We start from the raw sequence: 14,253 nt of genomic DNA on the forward strand, positions 1-14,253 counted from the left end.
TGCATTTCTGTGGTATTGGTTGTTATTACTCCCTTTCATTTCTTATTTTGTTTGTTTGGGTCCTCTCTCTTTTCTTCTTGTGAGCCTGGGTAGAGGTTTGTTGATTTTGTCGACCCTTTCAAAAAACCAGCTCTTGGTGTTATTAATATTTTTGTATTTTTTTTAATCTCCATTTTATTTATTTCCTCTCTGATCTTCATTATTTCCTTCCTTCTGCTGACTTTAGGTTTTGTTTTGTTCTTCTTTTCCTAATTCTTTTAGGTGGTAGGTTAGGTTGTTTATTAGAGGTTTTTTTGTTTTCTGAGGAAGGACTGTTATCGCTACGAAAGTCTCTCTTAGGACTGCTTTTGCTGCATCCCACAGATTTTCTATGGTTGAGTTTCCATTGTCATTTGTCTCAAGGTATTTTTAAATTTCCTCTTTGATTTCATCATTGACCCATTGGTTTTTTAGTAGCTGTTGTTTCGTTTCCACATAATTGGTTTTTTTCTCATTTCTCTTTCTGTGGTTGATTTCTAGTTTCATGCCATTGTGGTCAGAAAAGATGCTTGATTTCTATCCTCTTAAATTTATTGAGGCTTGTTTTGTGTCCTAGTATGTGGTCTCTCCTGGGGAATATCCATATGCACTTGAATATGCACTTGAAAAGAACATGTATTCTGTTTTTTTGGTTTTTTGTCTTTTTGTGTTTTTTTTGGATGGAATGTCCTGAAAATATCAATTAACTCTATCTGTTCTATTGTGTCATTTAGGGTCTCTGTTGCCTTGTTGATTTTCTGTCTGGAAGATCTTTCCATTGATGTCAGTGGGGTGTTAAAGTCTCCTATTATTATTTTATTCCCATCAATTTCTCCTTTTTTGTCTGCTAGTACTTGTTTATGTATTCAGGTACTCCTATATTGGGTGCATGTATGTTAACAAGTATAATATCGGCTTCTTGTATTGATCCTTTTATCATTATACAGTGTCCTTCTTTATCTTTCTTCATGACCCTTGTTTTAAAGTCTCCTTTGCCTGATATGAGTATTTTTTTTAATTAATTATTTTTTAATTTTTTGTCTGCTTCAGGTCTTAGTTGCAGCATGCAGGATCTTTCATTGCAGTGCGTGGGCTCTTTGTGGCAGCACACAGGCTTCTCTCTAGTTGTGGCATGCAGGCTTCTCTCTAGTGGCATGCAGGTTCCAGAGCACATGGGTTCTGTAGTTGCAGCACACAGGCTGTCTAGTTGTGGCATGTGGGCTTAGTAGTCCCGTGGCATGTGGGATCTTAGTTCCCAGACCAGGACTGAACCCGTATCCCCTGCATTGGAAGGCAGATTCTTAACCACTGGACCATCAGGGAAGTCCCCTGATATGAGTATAGGTAACCCCACTTTCTTGTCATTTCCATTGGCATGAATTACCATTTCCCATTCCCTCACTTTCAATCTATGTGTGTCCTTTGCCCTAAAGTGGGTTTCTTGTAGACAGCATATTGTAGGCTCTTGTTTTATTATCTAATCTGCCACTGTATTTATTTTGATTGGAGAGTTTAGTCCATTGACATTTAAGGTAATATTGATAGATATGTATTTATTGCCACTTTAAACCTTATTTTCTAGTTGATTTTGTATTTCATCGTTGTTCCTTTCTATTTCTGGTTTTCCTTTTGTGGTTTGATGGTTTTCTTTTGTATTATGCTTGAGTTGTCTTATTTTTGGTTTTTGTAAATCTATTACATGTTTTTGATTTGTGGTTACCTTGTTTTTCAAGTATGTTAACCCATTACTGTATCTACTTGCTTTAGACTGGCAGTCATATAAGCTCAAACATATTCTAAAAAAAAAAAATCTACATTTTCTTACTCCCCTCCCCCACATTTTATGATTTTGATGTCCTCTTTTACATCTTCATAATTATCCTTCTGCTGTTCACTGTAGTTACAATTGCTTCACAAAAAATTTTTAAATCTGTGTACTGGCTTATTTAAGTGATTTATTTTCCAATTGTGATTTTCTCTTTCCTATAGATTCTTGCTTTTTTATTTAGAAAAGATCAAAATTTCAATATTTTAGGATAAGTTTAGTATTGCTGTATTCTTTTAGTTGTTTTTTTTTTTAACTTTATTTTTGGCTGTGTTGGGTCTTCATTGCTGCACACGGGCTTTCTCTAGTTGCAGTGAACGGGGGCTACTCTTAGTTCCAGTGAGCAGCTTCTTACTATGGTGGCTTCTCTAGTTGCGGAGCATGGGCTCTAGGCACACGGGCTTCAGTAGTTGCAGCACGCAGGCTCAGTAGTTGTGGCTCGTGTACTCTAGAGCACAGGCTCAGTAGTTGTGGCACACGGGCTTAGTTGCTCCATGGCATGTGGGATCTTCCCGGACCAGGGATCGAACCCATGTCCCCTGCATTGGCAGGCGGATTCTCAACCACTGTGCCACCAGGGAAGCCCCTTTTTTAGTTTTTGCTTGACTAAGAAATTCCTTCTCTCTCCTTCTATTCTAAATTATAATCTTGCTGGATAGAGTATTCTAGGTTGCAGGGTTTTCTCTCTCAGGACTTTGAGTATATCTTGCTACTCCCTTCTGGCCTGCAACGTTTCTATAGAGAAATCAGCTGAGAACCTTATGGGGGTTCCCCTGTAACTAATTCTTTGTTTTTGTCTTGCTGCTTTTTTAATCTTCTCTTTATCTGTAACATTTGCCATTTTGATTATAATATGCCTTGGTGTAGGTCTATTTGGGTTCATCTTGTTTGGGACCCTCTGTGCTTTCTGTACCTGGATATCTGTTTCTTTCTTTAGGTTTGGGAAGTTTTCAGCTATAATTTCTTCAAATACATTTTCAATCACTTTTCTCTTTCTTCTCCCTCTGCGATCCCTATTATGCATAGATTGGCTTGCTTTATATTATCCCATAGGTCTCGTATATTGCTTTCATTTTTTTAGATTTGTCTTTCTGTCTGCTGTTCTGATTGGGTGAATTCCATTATTCTATCTTCCAGATCACTTAGTTGTTGTTCTGCATTATTCAGTTTGCTATTCATTGCCTTTAGCTCAGCTTTTGTCTCAGCAAATGAGTTTTCAAACTTTAACTGGCTCCTCTTTATAGTTTCTAGTTCCTTGTTACAGTGATCTGCATTTCTATCAATAGCCTTTCTTAATTCCTTCAGTATTTTCATATCTCTGTTTTGAACTTGGGATTTGGTAGACTGGAGAAGTCTGTTTCATTGTTCTTTCACGGGTTTTCTCTTGTTCCTTTAATTGGGAGTAGTTTATCTGCTTTTTCATTTTACTTTTATTTCTCTGACTCTATGAATGTAGGAGAAACAGTTATCTACTGTGGTCTTGAAGGGCTGTTTTTATGGTAGTGTCCCTGAGTAGCCTGCATGAGTCTGGTATTTTTGGTGCAAGGGCTTTTTTTAATATGGGTGCCTGCCGTGTCTTTCCTCAGTGTGTGCTGGCCATTATCCCCTTGATAGGTGGTGTGATTGGTGTTGTGGTGACCAGAGCCTGCACTAGATGTTGAGCAGGGCCTCTTCTTTGCTCTTTGGCCATCACAGTCCTGTCAGGGGCAGGGTCTGCTCCCCAGTTGTTGGAGTAGAAGCCACCACATCTGTTTCTGAGCTGCAGTGTGGGATAGGCAGGACTGGAGCACTTCCACTGGGAGAGGAGCCACTGAGTATTCCTCTGCAGAGGCTATCCAACAGCAAGAGCACTCTGTGGTGTTGTTTGTCACCTTTTGTGTGGGCTCACAGCATACAATGTTGTTGGCACTGCCATCAGCCCCACCTCAGCCATGGGAGTGCAAGCAATTGGCCCAGATGTCCCTCAGGCACTGTGCTCAGAAAGCCACCAGTGCAGATCCATAGGCACAGATCCACTGAAGTAAGGTACCAGGTTCACAGTAGTCGTGCATAGTCAGTCACCTGGACCCATCATGGGAGCTACAGATTCAGCACAGACCCCAGCCCCGCCTCCATGCACTCATGCCCCCAAAGCCCTCAGCTGCTAACTCCAGACCCACCCCAGCCATGGGAGCACCGTTAATCTTCTTGGATGTCCCACAGGCACTGAGTTTACAAAGGCACCAATGGCATAAATCCACCAAAGTCACAAAGCTGCCAGACAGGGCTCAGATTTTAGTCCTGCCTCTGCATGTGGGCAACTGCTTGTGTGCTCCCAGAGCTTGCAGAGGTGGAGCCCTGGCCACTGTGAGCTTGCTGAGAATGAGGCTGCTATGGTGGGGCCCTGCCCGTCTCTTCACGTGTGTGTGTTAACAATGGGGCTTCTATGGTGGACCGGGTTCCATCTTGCACACACCCCCAGTTGTGGCCAGGGCCACACTCTAGCCCCTTCGGGCTTCTCTGTGCAGCCAACCCCAGTCGTCTCCCCACATCTGTCTTCTGAAGCCCGAGTTTCAGCACCAAGCCCCCATGCATACCAACAGATGCACCTCTCAGGCTGGGGAGTGCAGCAAGGTGGCCAGGACTATCTGTGCTTGTCTCTCTCCATTCTGCCTCCTGCAAGCTAGTTGCTGCCCTCTCCTCTGAACCTCTGAAGCTCCCTTTCTGTCCCAGCTGATCTCCCCACTGGTGAAGGGGGCTCCCAGGGTGAGGGAACCATTCCTCTTTCACAGCTCCCTCCCAGGATTCCTTTTTTTTTTTTTTCCTTTTATCCTACCCAGTTACGTGGTGATCTTTCTTGCAGCTTTGGTTGTATGAAATCTTCTGCCAGAGTTCAGTGGGTATTCTGTGAGAATTGTCCCCCATGTAGATGTATTTTTGATGTATCTGTGGGAAGAGGTGAGCTCCATGTCCTTCTATTCCGCCATCTTGATCTCTCCTCACCAATTTGAATATTAATAGGTTTCTCATCTGAAGCCATGTGAAATGCACTCATGAAGGACACCAGTGGCCTTCTAATGAAGAATTACATGATCTGGGACTCTGCATCATTTTCTCTGTGTTGACCTCTCCTCCTTTTTGGAATACTCTCTTCCCTTGAAGTCCATGACATCACAGCATCCTGGTTTCCCATTTCTTGGCCCCTTTCAGTGCTCATTCACAGGCCCCTCTTTTTCTACTCAACTGTGTGTAGCTATTTCCCAGGGTTCTGATTTCTTCTCACTTGTCCTCCTCTCACGCAACATATTCTCTCCCTGAGTTACCTGACCATCATTCCACTTGATTTTATTTATTTATTTAAGGCAGGTTTATTGAGATGATACTTACACATAGTAAAATCCACCTGTTTTGTGTTCAGTTCTATGAATTTTGACGTAGAGTCCTGTTAGCACCACCACAGTCAAGATAAAGAATATTTCCATCGCCCCAAAAAAGTTCCTTCATGCTGACCCTCTGTTGTCAATTTCCTCCTTCACCTCCAGTCCTTGGCAACCACTGATCTCTTTTCTGTCCCCATAGTTCTGCCTTTGCCAGAAGGTGAATTTCGTGTATTTTTAAACAAAATAAAGATGATACTTTCCATATTTATACCTCTAACCTGTGCTGACCTGACAGTGCTGACCTGTCTTTTGAGGTTCAGTGTCATCTACCCAATGTCTTGATTGGGTTTTTTGATTCAAAAAAGAAGTTTAGAATCCTTACTTTTCTTCATGCATCAAGAAGGTTGAGTGATTCAAAAGTTACTTAACCTCTCTGAACCTTCGTTACCCTCCATGAAAGAGAAGAATATTTCCTTTGCTGATTTCTTGGGGGAGATTAAATAAGACAAATGCCACTAAGGAGTCTACCAGGCTCTGTGTACACAATAGATTCTCAGTACATCATTAATATCATTGATGAAGTTCCATTTCTTCAAGGGGACCTGCACCGTCTGAGGATGGAGCATGGGGCTTCTGAGTCTCTAGCACACTTGCTGGAGAGGACAGGCTCCTCAGAGGCCCGTCAGTGTTGTATGTCTCAACAACACGTTGTGCGAGAGTTCCGATGACTGCACATCTGAATTCTCAGAAGCAGTTTGTGGTACAGTCAAGTATTGCAACCAACCAGTTACTTCATGTAATGAGAATGTCTCAGGATCTCTAGTTAGCTTCAAGTTTATGGGGCTGATTAATATCTAAAATGAGGATTGTTTCATTTCAGATCCTTTTTATTTAAAGGCAAAAATAAAATAGTGTTATCTTGCAGCATATACTCCTCTAATATGATTACTCGTAAGACCTCCAGGTCATTTACAGTAACAATCACGTTTCAGCCTTGCTTCACATTGGATGGGTACAAGGAGAAGTGGCAGACCCATTCACTCCTACTTGTTTTTGTATTCTGAGTCTTCACGTTTTCATATACCATTACCCAGTAGCAATTTATAATATATTTTGTGAAGCCATGTGATATTTTAGTGGATGCTTCTTCTCAATTTCTCTTTAGATGAACTGAACAGAAGTACCTTAATAAAAGTAAACTGACAAGAATCACATTGTTCTCATTTCAAACACATATAAAGGAACTAAAATGTTGTGAAATATGTCAGGCAGTTTCACTAATCCTCTAACCTCCAGAAAAAGGGCTTGTAATTAGAATTACATAATAATTATCCAGCCAGAAATTCTTTTTTTAATACTAGAAGGACTTCAGCTGATTTCACGCTACACATACACACTAAAAATGTAGTTAGTTTAATGCAAAGAAATTAAAATTACAATTGAGGTGTCACACAGTAAAGTAAAACAGCTTTACTGGTCTGTCTGGTCATAGAGCTAATAATGACTTTATGCAGAATGCAGTGAAACAAAGGTATCTTTCTCAAGAGCCAGAGTGCACTTGTGGCCAGCACTATTTTGCTTAGGCTATATACAGCTGTACTTGATTATAGGAACATTAGTTAAGTGAGACCATAAAAAACAGCTGTATTTGAAATCACATAGGACTCTGCACATTTTCTCCCTGTGGCAGCCAATCAGAAATCTTGCTGACAGGCGAACTTGTACAAAACAAATGATCCTATTTAGATTAATTCCTCTTAATGCCTTACACAGGCCTACTTTCCTGGCATATTGTGGAGACAGCAGGTCAGTTCCATTCAAAATGTGGAGATAGAAAAGGCAAGCTTGATTACTTGATAAAACATATGACTATACTGGCAGAAGACATGGAGTGCTCAGTCCTTGTAAAAATATGGCTGATGGGCTCTTCCCCAGCTCAGAGTTCAGCCATGAGGCACCTGGAAAATGGGCACTCAGCCAGCTAGCAGTCTGCAAAACCGAGTTTTAACTGTGGCTCTGTCACTACTGTTTCATCTTCACTCTCTACCCAGTAACATGATACATCCACACGTTTTGCCATAAAACTCTGAAATGCCCTCTAATGCCTAGCTCTGGGCTTTGGTCCACAGGATGTTAACGAACATCACAGACAGATCTAAAATTTGCTTACTTGGCTGGCCTCTCTGCCTCTGCCAGCGACCTGAGAACATACCTGGGCTAGCCCACTGAGTCCAGTGGGCTGATGGGGACACATGGAGCAGATGTGTGAGCTGGCCCAAGCCGAGGTCAGCACAGCTGCCTAGCCAAGCCCAGCCTGGATCAGCCAACCTGCAGACTCATGAGCAAAAGAAGTGCTTCTCATCACAGGACACAGATTTTGCAGTTGTTTGTTACGCAGCATAACTGTGGCCATAGTTAACTGAAGCATTACTGTGTGACCTTGGGCAAGCCCTCTTCCTTCCTCTCCTCCACTGCTCATCTGTAAAGTGATTGGAGGATCTGTACAGCCCCTTCTAATGAAGCTGAGGACCAAGAAACCTGGGATGAAAAGAGCTCCAGACTCCAGATGCTCAGATTTCTTCCAGGCCTGAAGATGGAGCTGAGGAAAACACTTCATCAGGCACTGTGGGCAGGTAGAGGAGCCTTGTCCCAGTGGTATAGCCATAAATGTCTCACAGTGTGTCCACAGTTATGTAAACAGTGAGAGAAGAAGTTCTGACAAACCTGGGCTCCAGAATGTCCACAAAGCCAGCTCCCCCAAAAAACTTGTTTTCTATAGGTTTAAACCTAGACAAATAAGCAAGTTAGAAGACAGGATTGGAGAAAATGGAAATCTTTATTTTTAAACACTAGTACATTTCCAAGCTGTTTCAAAAAGGAAAAATCATATTACTTCAAAACTATGCATCAAAGCATATTTATTTTAAACTCTAATCTTACAAACACATAATGAAAGAAACATATATTTTATAAATATCTACTCAGAATATGTATTATGGAAAAAAAGTATTTAAAAATAACAGCCCCAGATCTCCCTCTTTAAATATATAAAATTCCCATACAATTCATAAGAATTCTTTCTCAAGAGCCAAAAACTTCACAAAGGCCAACAACTCAGTTCTCATCAGACACAATCAAAAGTAAAACGGATATTAAAAAATGTAAAATTTCTGTACAAGGGAAATGCAGATAGCATATGGGTAAATCTTATTACCATACATGCCATATGTGTTTTAAAAATGTTTTATAAAAACTGCCATTTAAAACAAATAAGTGAGAGTCCTTCCCTGACTGTGGAAAATATATAAATTATCACCCTCCCACCTGGGAATCGAGGCTCCCACCTGCTAGGGTTGAGGAGAGAAGTCTCCATGTGGCTCCCGAATAGGGACTAAGTAAGCCACACGTGGGGATCCACCTCCTCTGGCAGTGGCTTTTTTTGATGGGTGATTCACTATTATTTCCTTCTACTTAGAAAAATTCTTTGGGATCATAGGAGACAACTGCTCAGAAGTAAATGCAAGACTGACTAGGAGACAACTTCAGATTGTGGTATCCAATTAATAATGCGTATTTTGTGGTTTTGGTGACCAAACTCTGGGGAGCCTAATTTTCCACTGTCAGAGACACAGCCCGTCACCTACCCCAGCGAAACACATGGCACAGCCCCAGGCTGTCCCTTCATCGTTCCTCTTCGAGCCCAAGTCATTCTGTTGCCTGCAGCAGTGTAGGTAGACTATTGCCTCTTCTGACACTTCTTCTGGAAAGAGCTCTTCAAAAACGTGCGGTAGACGGGGTCATCCACATATTCGTTCTTAAACCTGGAGCTCAGCACTCTCTGTCTCTTTTTCTCCCCTTGGATTATGTCTGTTCCATAAAATGTGTCTTCAAATCGCATATCAGAGGCTGTGGACTAAGAACAGCCAGTGTTACACTGCAGAAGGGCAGGCACTTGACAGCATAAGAACGGACAAAGATCGGACTCAGTCAGCAGTGGGGAGGGTGCTGAGGCCCAGGGAGAAGGCCCCACGCAGGGGCCTTGGAGCCTCCCCACCTGCTTCCATTTAGCTCAGTTTTCTTCAGGATCACCAACCCCCAGGGACTTTCCCCAACATGAGCAGGACTAAAGTCTTCTCATTTAAATCTCCTTCACTCTTCATGCCCCCTCTGGCTCCTGCCCAACCAGCTATATGACAAATTTGTCCACAGTCATCTCTAATTCACCCCTATTCCTATTTACCTCTGGGCCTCTGTCCCCACCACTTCCCTGAAACTGTACTTGCTCGAGTCCTAGTTCCTAGGACACTTGTCTACCCTAAATTTATGTGACGACTGTGTCACCTAACTCTTGCATGAAGCTGTCATTTTGTAAGCCCTCCTCCTGCCTCTCCTCCTCCTCCTCTGGCTGCTCACCGTGGATGTCTCAGCGGCTCCCCTTTCTTAACTATTTGCTCAACTCTGATGCCCCTGAGGCTTTGTGTGTGGCCTTTTCCTTGCCACATATGCTCCCCGGGCCTGCCTGCCCACACTCACAACTTCAATTTCAACATCAACCGCAAAGATGCTCACATCTCTCGCCCCAGTTCAGACCTCCACCTGTGCTCAGGCCTGCAAACATGTCCAACAGCCCAGCAGGCATCTCAAAGTGTTTATACTGGAGGCACTTTGAACCAACCCAACCTAAAGTGAACTCCAAGTCTTCCTTCTCCATCTCTGTCCTTCCTGTATTCAATGAACGGCAGCACCATCCCCATCAATTCTAGCTACACTGATCGGAAACCTGAAAGTTATTGTAAACTTCCCCTTGTCCCTACCCTATCCAGGGCCCCTCCTACATGTACCTTGAAGCCCTCCATCCTTTCTTCTTTAACCCTACTGACCCCATGGCCCTCACACTTTCTCTCCTAAACCACTGTAACAAATGCTGCACCCCAGTCTATTTTTCACAGAACCACTAGAAGAAAGCTCTCTAAAATCTCTGATTATATGACAGCCTTGCTAATAGTCTTTCAGTAGCCCTACTGCCTTCAAGATGACGTCTACGCTTCCTAGGCTGGACATACATAACCAGGCATAATCCTACCCCATGCTTGGATTAGACTGAACTATTTGCAACTCCCGGCCACACCTTACTGGTTCATGCCCCTCCATCTTTAGATGTACTGTTTCCTTTGCATAGAAGATATCCTATCCTCTCTGCCACTGAAAAACGTGAGGTTCCTTCTTTTGGGTTCCTGTAACACTCTACATGTCAATGCAGTAGAATGAGGGCAGTGGCAGAGATAAGGGGTAGGTAAGTGTCTCCCCATAGGGGGTGCCTTGAACCCCTTCACGGTGAGGATATTAGGGACTATGAACTGAATTTTATACATGTTCCCAACAGCAAGGAATGTGCCCTGCCACAGTCACTGCTCAGTAAGTGATAGCTAGGCAAAGGAATGTGGGCTTTTTCCGTTATGCTCAGGTAAAGCTCACTTTTTTTTTAATTTAACTTTTATTTTATATTGGAGTGTAGCTGATTTACAATGCTGTGTTAGTTTCATGTGTACAGCTAAATGATTCAGTTATACATATACATATATTCATTCTTTTTCAGATACTTTTCCTATATAGGTTATCACAGAATATTGAGTAGAGTTCCCTGTACTATACACAATAGGTCCTTGTTATCTATTTTATATATAGTAATGTGTATGTGTTAATCGCAAACTCCTGATTTATCCCTCCCCCCCCCATTTCCCCTTTGGTAACCATATTTTTGTTTTCAAAGTCTGTGGGTCTGTTTGTTTTGTAAGTAAGTTCACTTACACAATTTTTTTTTAGATTCCACATATAAGTGATATCATATGATATTTGTCTTCTCTCTGACTTAGTTCACTTAGTACGATAATCTCTAGGTCCATCCATGTTGCTGCAAATGGCATTATTTCATTCTTCTTATGGCTGAGTAACATTCCATTGTGTGTGTGTGTGTGTGTGTGTGTGTGTATACACCACATCTTCTTTATCCATTCCTCTGTCAAAGGACATTTAGGTTGCTTCCATGTCTTGGCTATTGTAAATAGTGCTGCAATGAACATTTGGGTGCATGTATCTCTTTGAATTATGGTTTTCTCTAGATATGTGCCCAGGAGTGGGATTGCTGGATCATATGGTAGTTCTATTTTTAGTTTTTTAAAGATCCTCCATACTGTATTGCATAGTGGCTGTATCAATTTACATTCCCACTAACAGTGCAAGAGGGCTCCCTTTTCTCCACACCCTCTCCAGCATTTGTTGTTTGTAGACTTTTTAATGATGGCCATTCTAACTGGTGTGAGGTGATACCTCATGGTATTTTGATTTGCATTTCTCTAATAATTAGTGATGTTCAGCAACTTTTCATGTGCCTCTTGGTCATCTGTATGTCTTCTTTGGAGAAACGTCTGTTTAGGTCTTCTGCCCGTTTTTTGATTGGGTTGTTTGTATTTTTTAATATTGAGCTGCATGAGCTGTTTATATATTTTGGAGATTAATCCTTTGTTGATTCGTTTGCAAATATTTTCTCCCATTCTGTGGGCTGTTTTTTCATTTTTTTTAATGATTTCATTTGCTGTGCAAAGCTTTTAAGTTTAATTAGGTCCCATTTGTTTACTTTGTTTTTATTGTCATTACTCTAGGAGGTGGATTAAAAAGATCTTGGTGCGATCTGTGTCAAAGTGTGTTCTCTTTATGTTTTCCTCTAAGAGTTTTATAGTATCTGGCCTTACATTTAGATCTTTAATCCATTTTGAGTTTATTTTTGTGTATGGTGTAGAGAATATTCTAATTTCATTCTTTTACATGTAGCTGTCCAGTTTTCCAGCACCACTTACTGAAGAGACTGTCTTTCCTCCATTGTATATTCTTGCCACCTTTGTCATAGACTGGGTGACCATAGGTGTGTGGGTTTATCTCTGGGCTTTCTATCCTGTTCCATTGATCTATATGTTTGTTTTTGTGCCAGTACCATACTGTTTTGATGACTGTAGCTTTGTAGTATAGTCTGAAGTTAGGGAGCCTGATTCCTCCAGCTCTGTTTTTCTTCCTCAGGATGGCTTTGGCTATTTGGGGTCTTTTGTGTTTCCATACAAATTGTAAAATTTTTCATTCTAATTTTGTGAAAAATCCCGTTGGTAATTTCATAGGGATTGTGTTGAATCTGTAGATTGCTTTGGGTAGTATAGTCATTTTGACAATATTGATTCTTCCAATCCAAGAACATGGTATCAGTATATCTTTCCATCTGTTTGTGTCATCTTCAATTTCTTTCATCAACATCCTAATAATTTTCAGAGTACAGGTCTTTTGCCTCCTTAGGTAGGTTTATTTCTAGGTATTTTATTCTTTTTTGATGTGATGGTAAATGGGATTGTTTCCTTAATTTCTCTTTCAGATCTTTTGTTGTTAGTGTATAGGAATGCAAGAGATTTCTGTGTATTAATTTTGTATTCTGCAACTTTACCAAATTCATTGATGAGCTCTAGTAGTTTTTTGGCAGCATCTTTAGGATTTTTTATGTATAGGATCGTGTCATCTGCAAACTGTGACAATTTTACTTCTTTTCCACTTTGGATTCCTTTTATTTCTTTTTCTTCTCTGATGGCCCTGCTAGGACTTCCAAAACTATGTTGAACAAAAGTGGTGAGAGTGGATATCCTTATCTCACTCCTGATCTTAGAGGACATGCTTTCACTGTTGAGAATGATGCTAGCTGTGGGTTTGTCATATATGGCCTTTATTATGTTGAGGTAGGTTCCCTCTATGCCCACTTTATGGAGAGTTTTTATCATAAATGGATGTTGAAAGCTTTTTCTGTATCGAGATGATCATATGGTTTTTATTTTTCAGTTTGTTGATGTGGTGTATCACACTGATTGATTTGTGAATATTGAAGAATCCTTGCATCACTGGAATAAATCCCAGCTGATCTTGGATTCAGTTGGCTAGTATTTTGTTCAGGATTTTTGCATCTATGTTCATCAGTGATATTGGCCTGTAATTTTCTTTTTTTGTGGTATCTTTGGTTTTGGTATCAGGGTGATGGTGACCTCACAGAATGAGTTTGGGAGTTTTCCTTCCTCTGCAATTTTTTTGGAATAGTTTCAGAGGATAGGTGTTAGCTCTTCTCTAAATGTTTGATAGAATTCGTCTGTGAAGCCATCTGGTCCTGGACTTTTGTTTGTTAAAAGTCTTAAAATCACAGTTTCAATTTCAGTGATTGGTCTGTTCATATTTTCTATTTTTTCCTGGTTCAGTCTTGGAAGGTTGTACCTTTCTAAAAATTTGTCCATTTCTTCTAGGTTGTCCATTTTATTGGCATATAGTTGTTTGTAGTAGTCTCTTATGATCCTTTGTATTTCTGTGGTGTCAGTTGTAACTTCTCCTTTTTCATTTCTGATTTTATTGATTTGAGCCCTCTCCCTTTTTTTCTTGATGAGTCTGGCTAAAGGTTTATCAATTTTGTTTATCGTCTCAAAGAACCAGCTTTTAGTTTCATTGATTTTTGTTGTTGTTTTCTTCATCTCTATTTCATTTATTTCTGCTCTGATCTTTATGATTTCTTTCCTTCTACTAACTTTGGGTTTTGTTTGTCCTTCTTTCTCTAGGTGCTTTAGCTGTAGGATTAGGTTGTTGTTAGGTTTGAGATTTTTCTTGTTTCCTGAGGTAAGATTGTATTGCTATAAATTTCTCTCTTAGAACTGCTTTTGCTGCATCCCATAGGTTTTGGATTGTTGTCTCTTTGTTATCATGTGTCTCTAGGTATTTTTTGATTTCCTTTTTGATTTCTTCAGTGATCCACTGGTTGTTTAGTAACATATTGTTTAGGCTCCACGTGTTTGTGGTTTTTGCAGTCTTTTTCATGTGATTGATTTCTAATCTCATAGTCTTGTGGTCGGAAAAGAGGCTTGATATGATTTAAATTTTCTTAAATTTACTGAGGCTTGCTTTGTGACCCAGCATGTGATCTATCCTGGAGAATGTTCCATGTGCATTTGAGAAGAATGTGTATTCTGCTGCTTTCAGGTGGAA

At 40.7% G+C, this 14,253-nt stretch overlaps 1 protein-coding gene across 6 annotated transcripts in view; it reads right to left on the bottom strand.

Moving 5' to 3' along the window:
* Nucleotides 1-8,021: 8,021 nt before the first annotated feature.
* KDM4C (lysine demethylase 4C) overlaps nt 8,022-14,253 on the bottom strand; it is a 410,124-nt gene continuing 403,892 nt past the window's right edge. For 4 of the 6 annotated variants that reach the window (XM_036854787.1, XM_036854788.1, XM_036854790.1 and 1 more), the window contains one exon: nt 8,069-9,115. In XM_036854787.1, coding sequence (XP_036710682.1) covers nt 8,939-9,115 — 177 coding nt within the window. In that variant the 3' untranslated portion in view covers nt 8,069-8,938. Of the gene's footprint in view, nt 9,116-14,253 lie in introns of all 6 variants that reach the window. The other 2 variants (XM_036854785.1, XM_036854786.1) reach the window with 1 other exon arrangement.

Source organism: Balaenoptera musculus, chromosome 6 (genome assembly GCF_009873245.2).
Source record: "Balaenoptera musculus isolate JJ_BM4_2016_0621 chromosome 6, mBalMus1.pri.v3, whole genome shotgun sequence".
NCBI classification, from domain to species: Eukaryota; Metazoa; Chordata; class Mammalia; order Artiodactyla; family Balaenopteridae; genus Balaenoptera; species Balaenoptera musculus.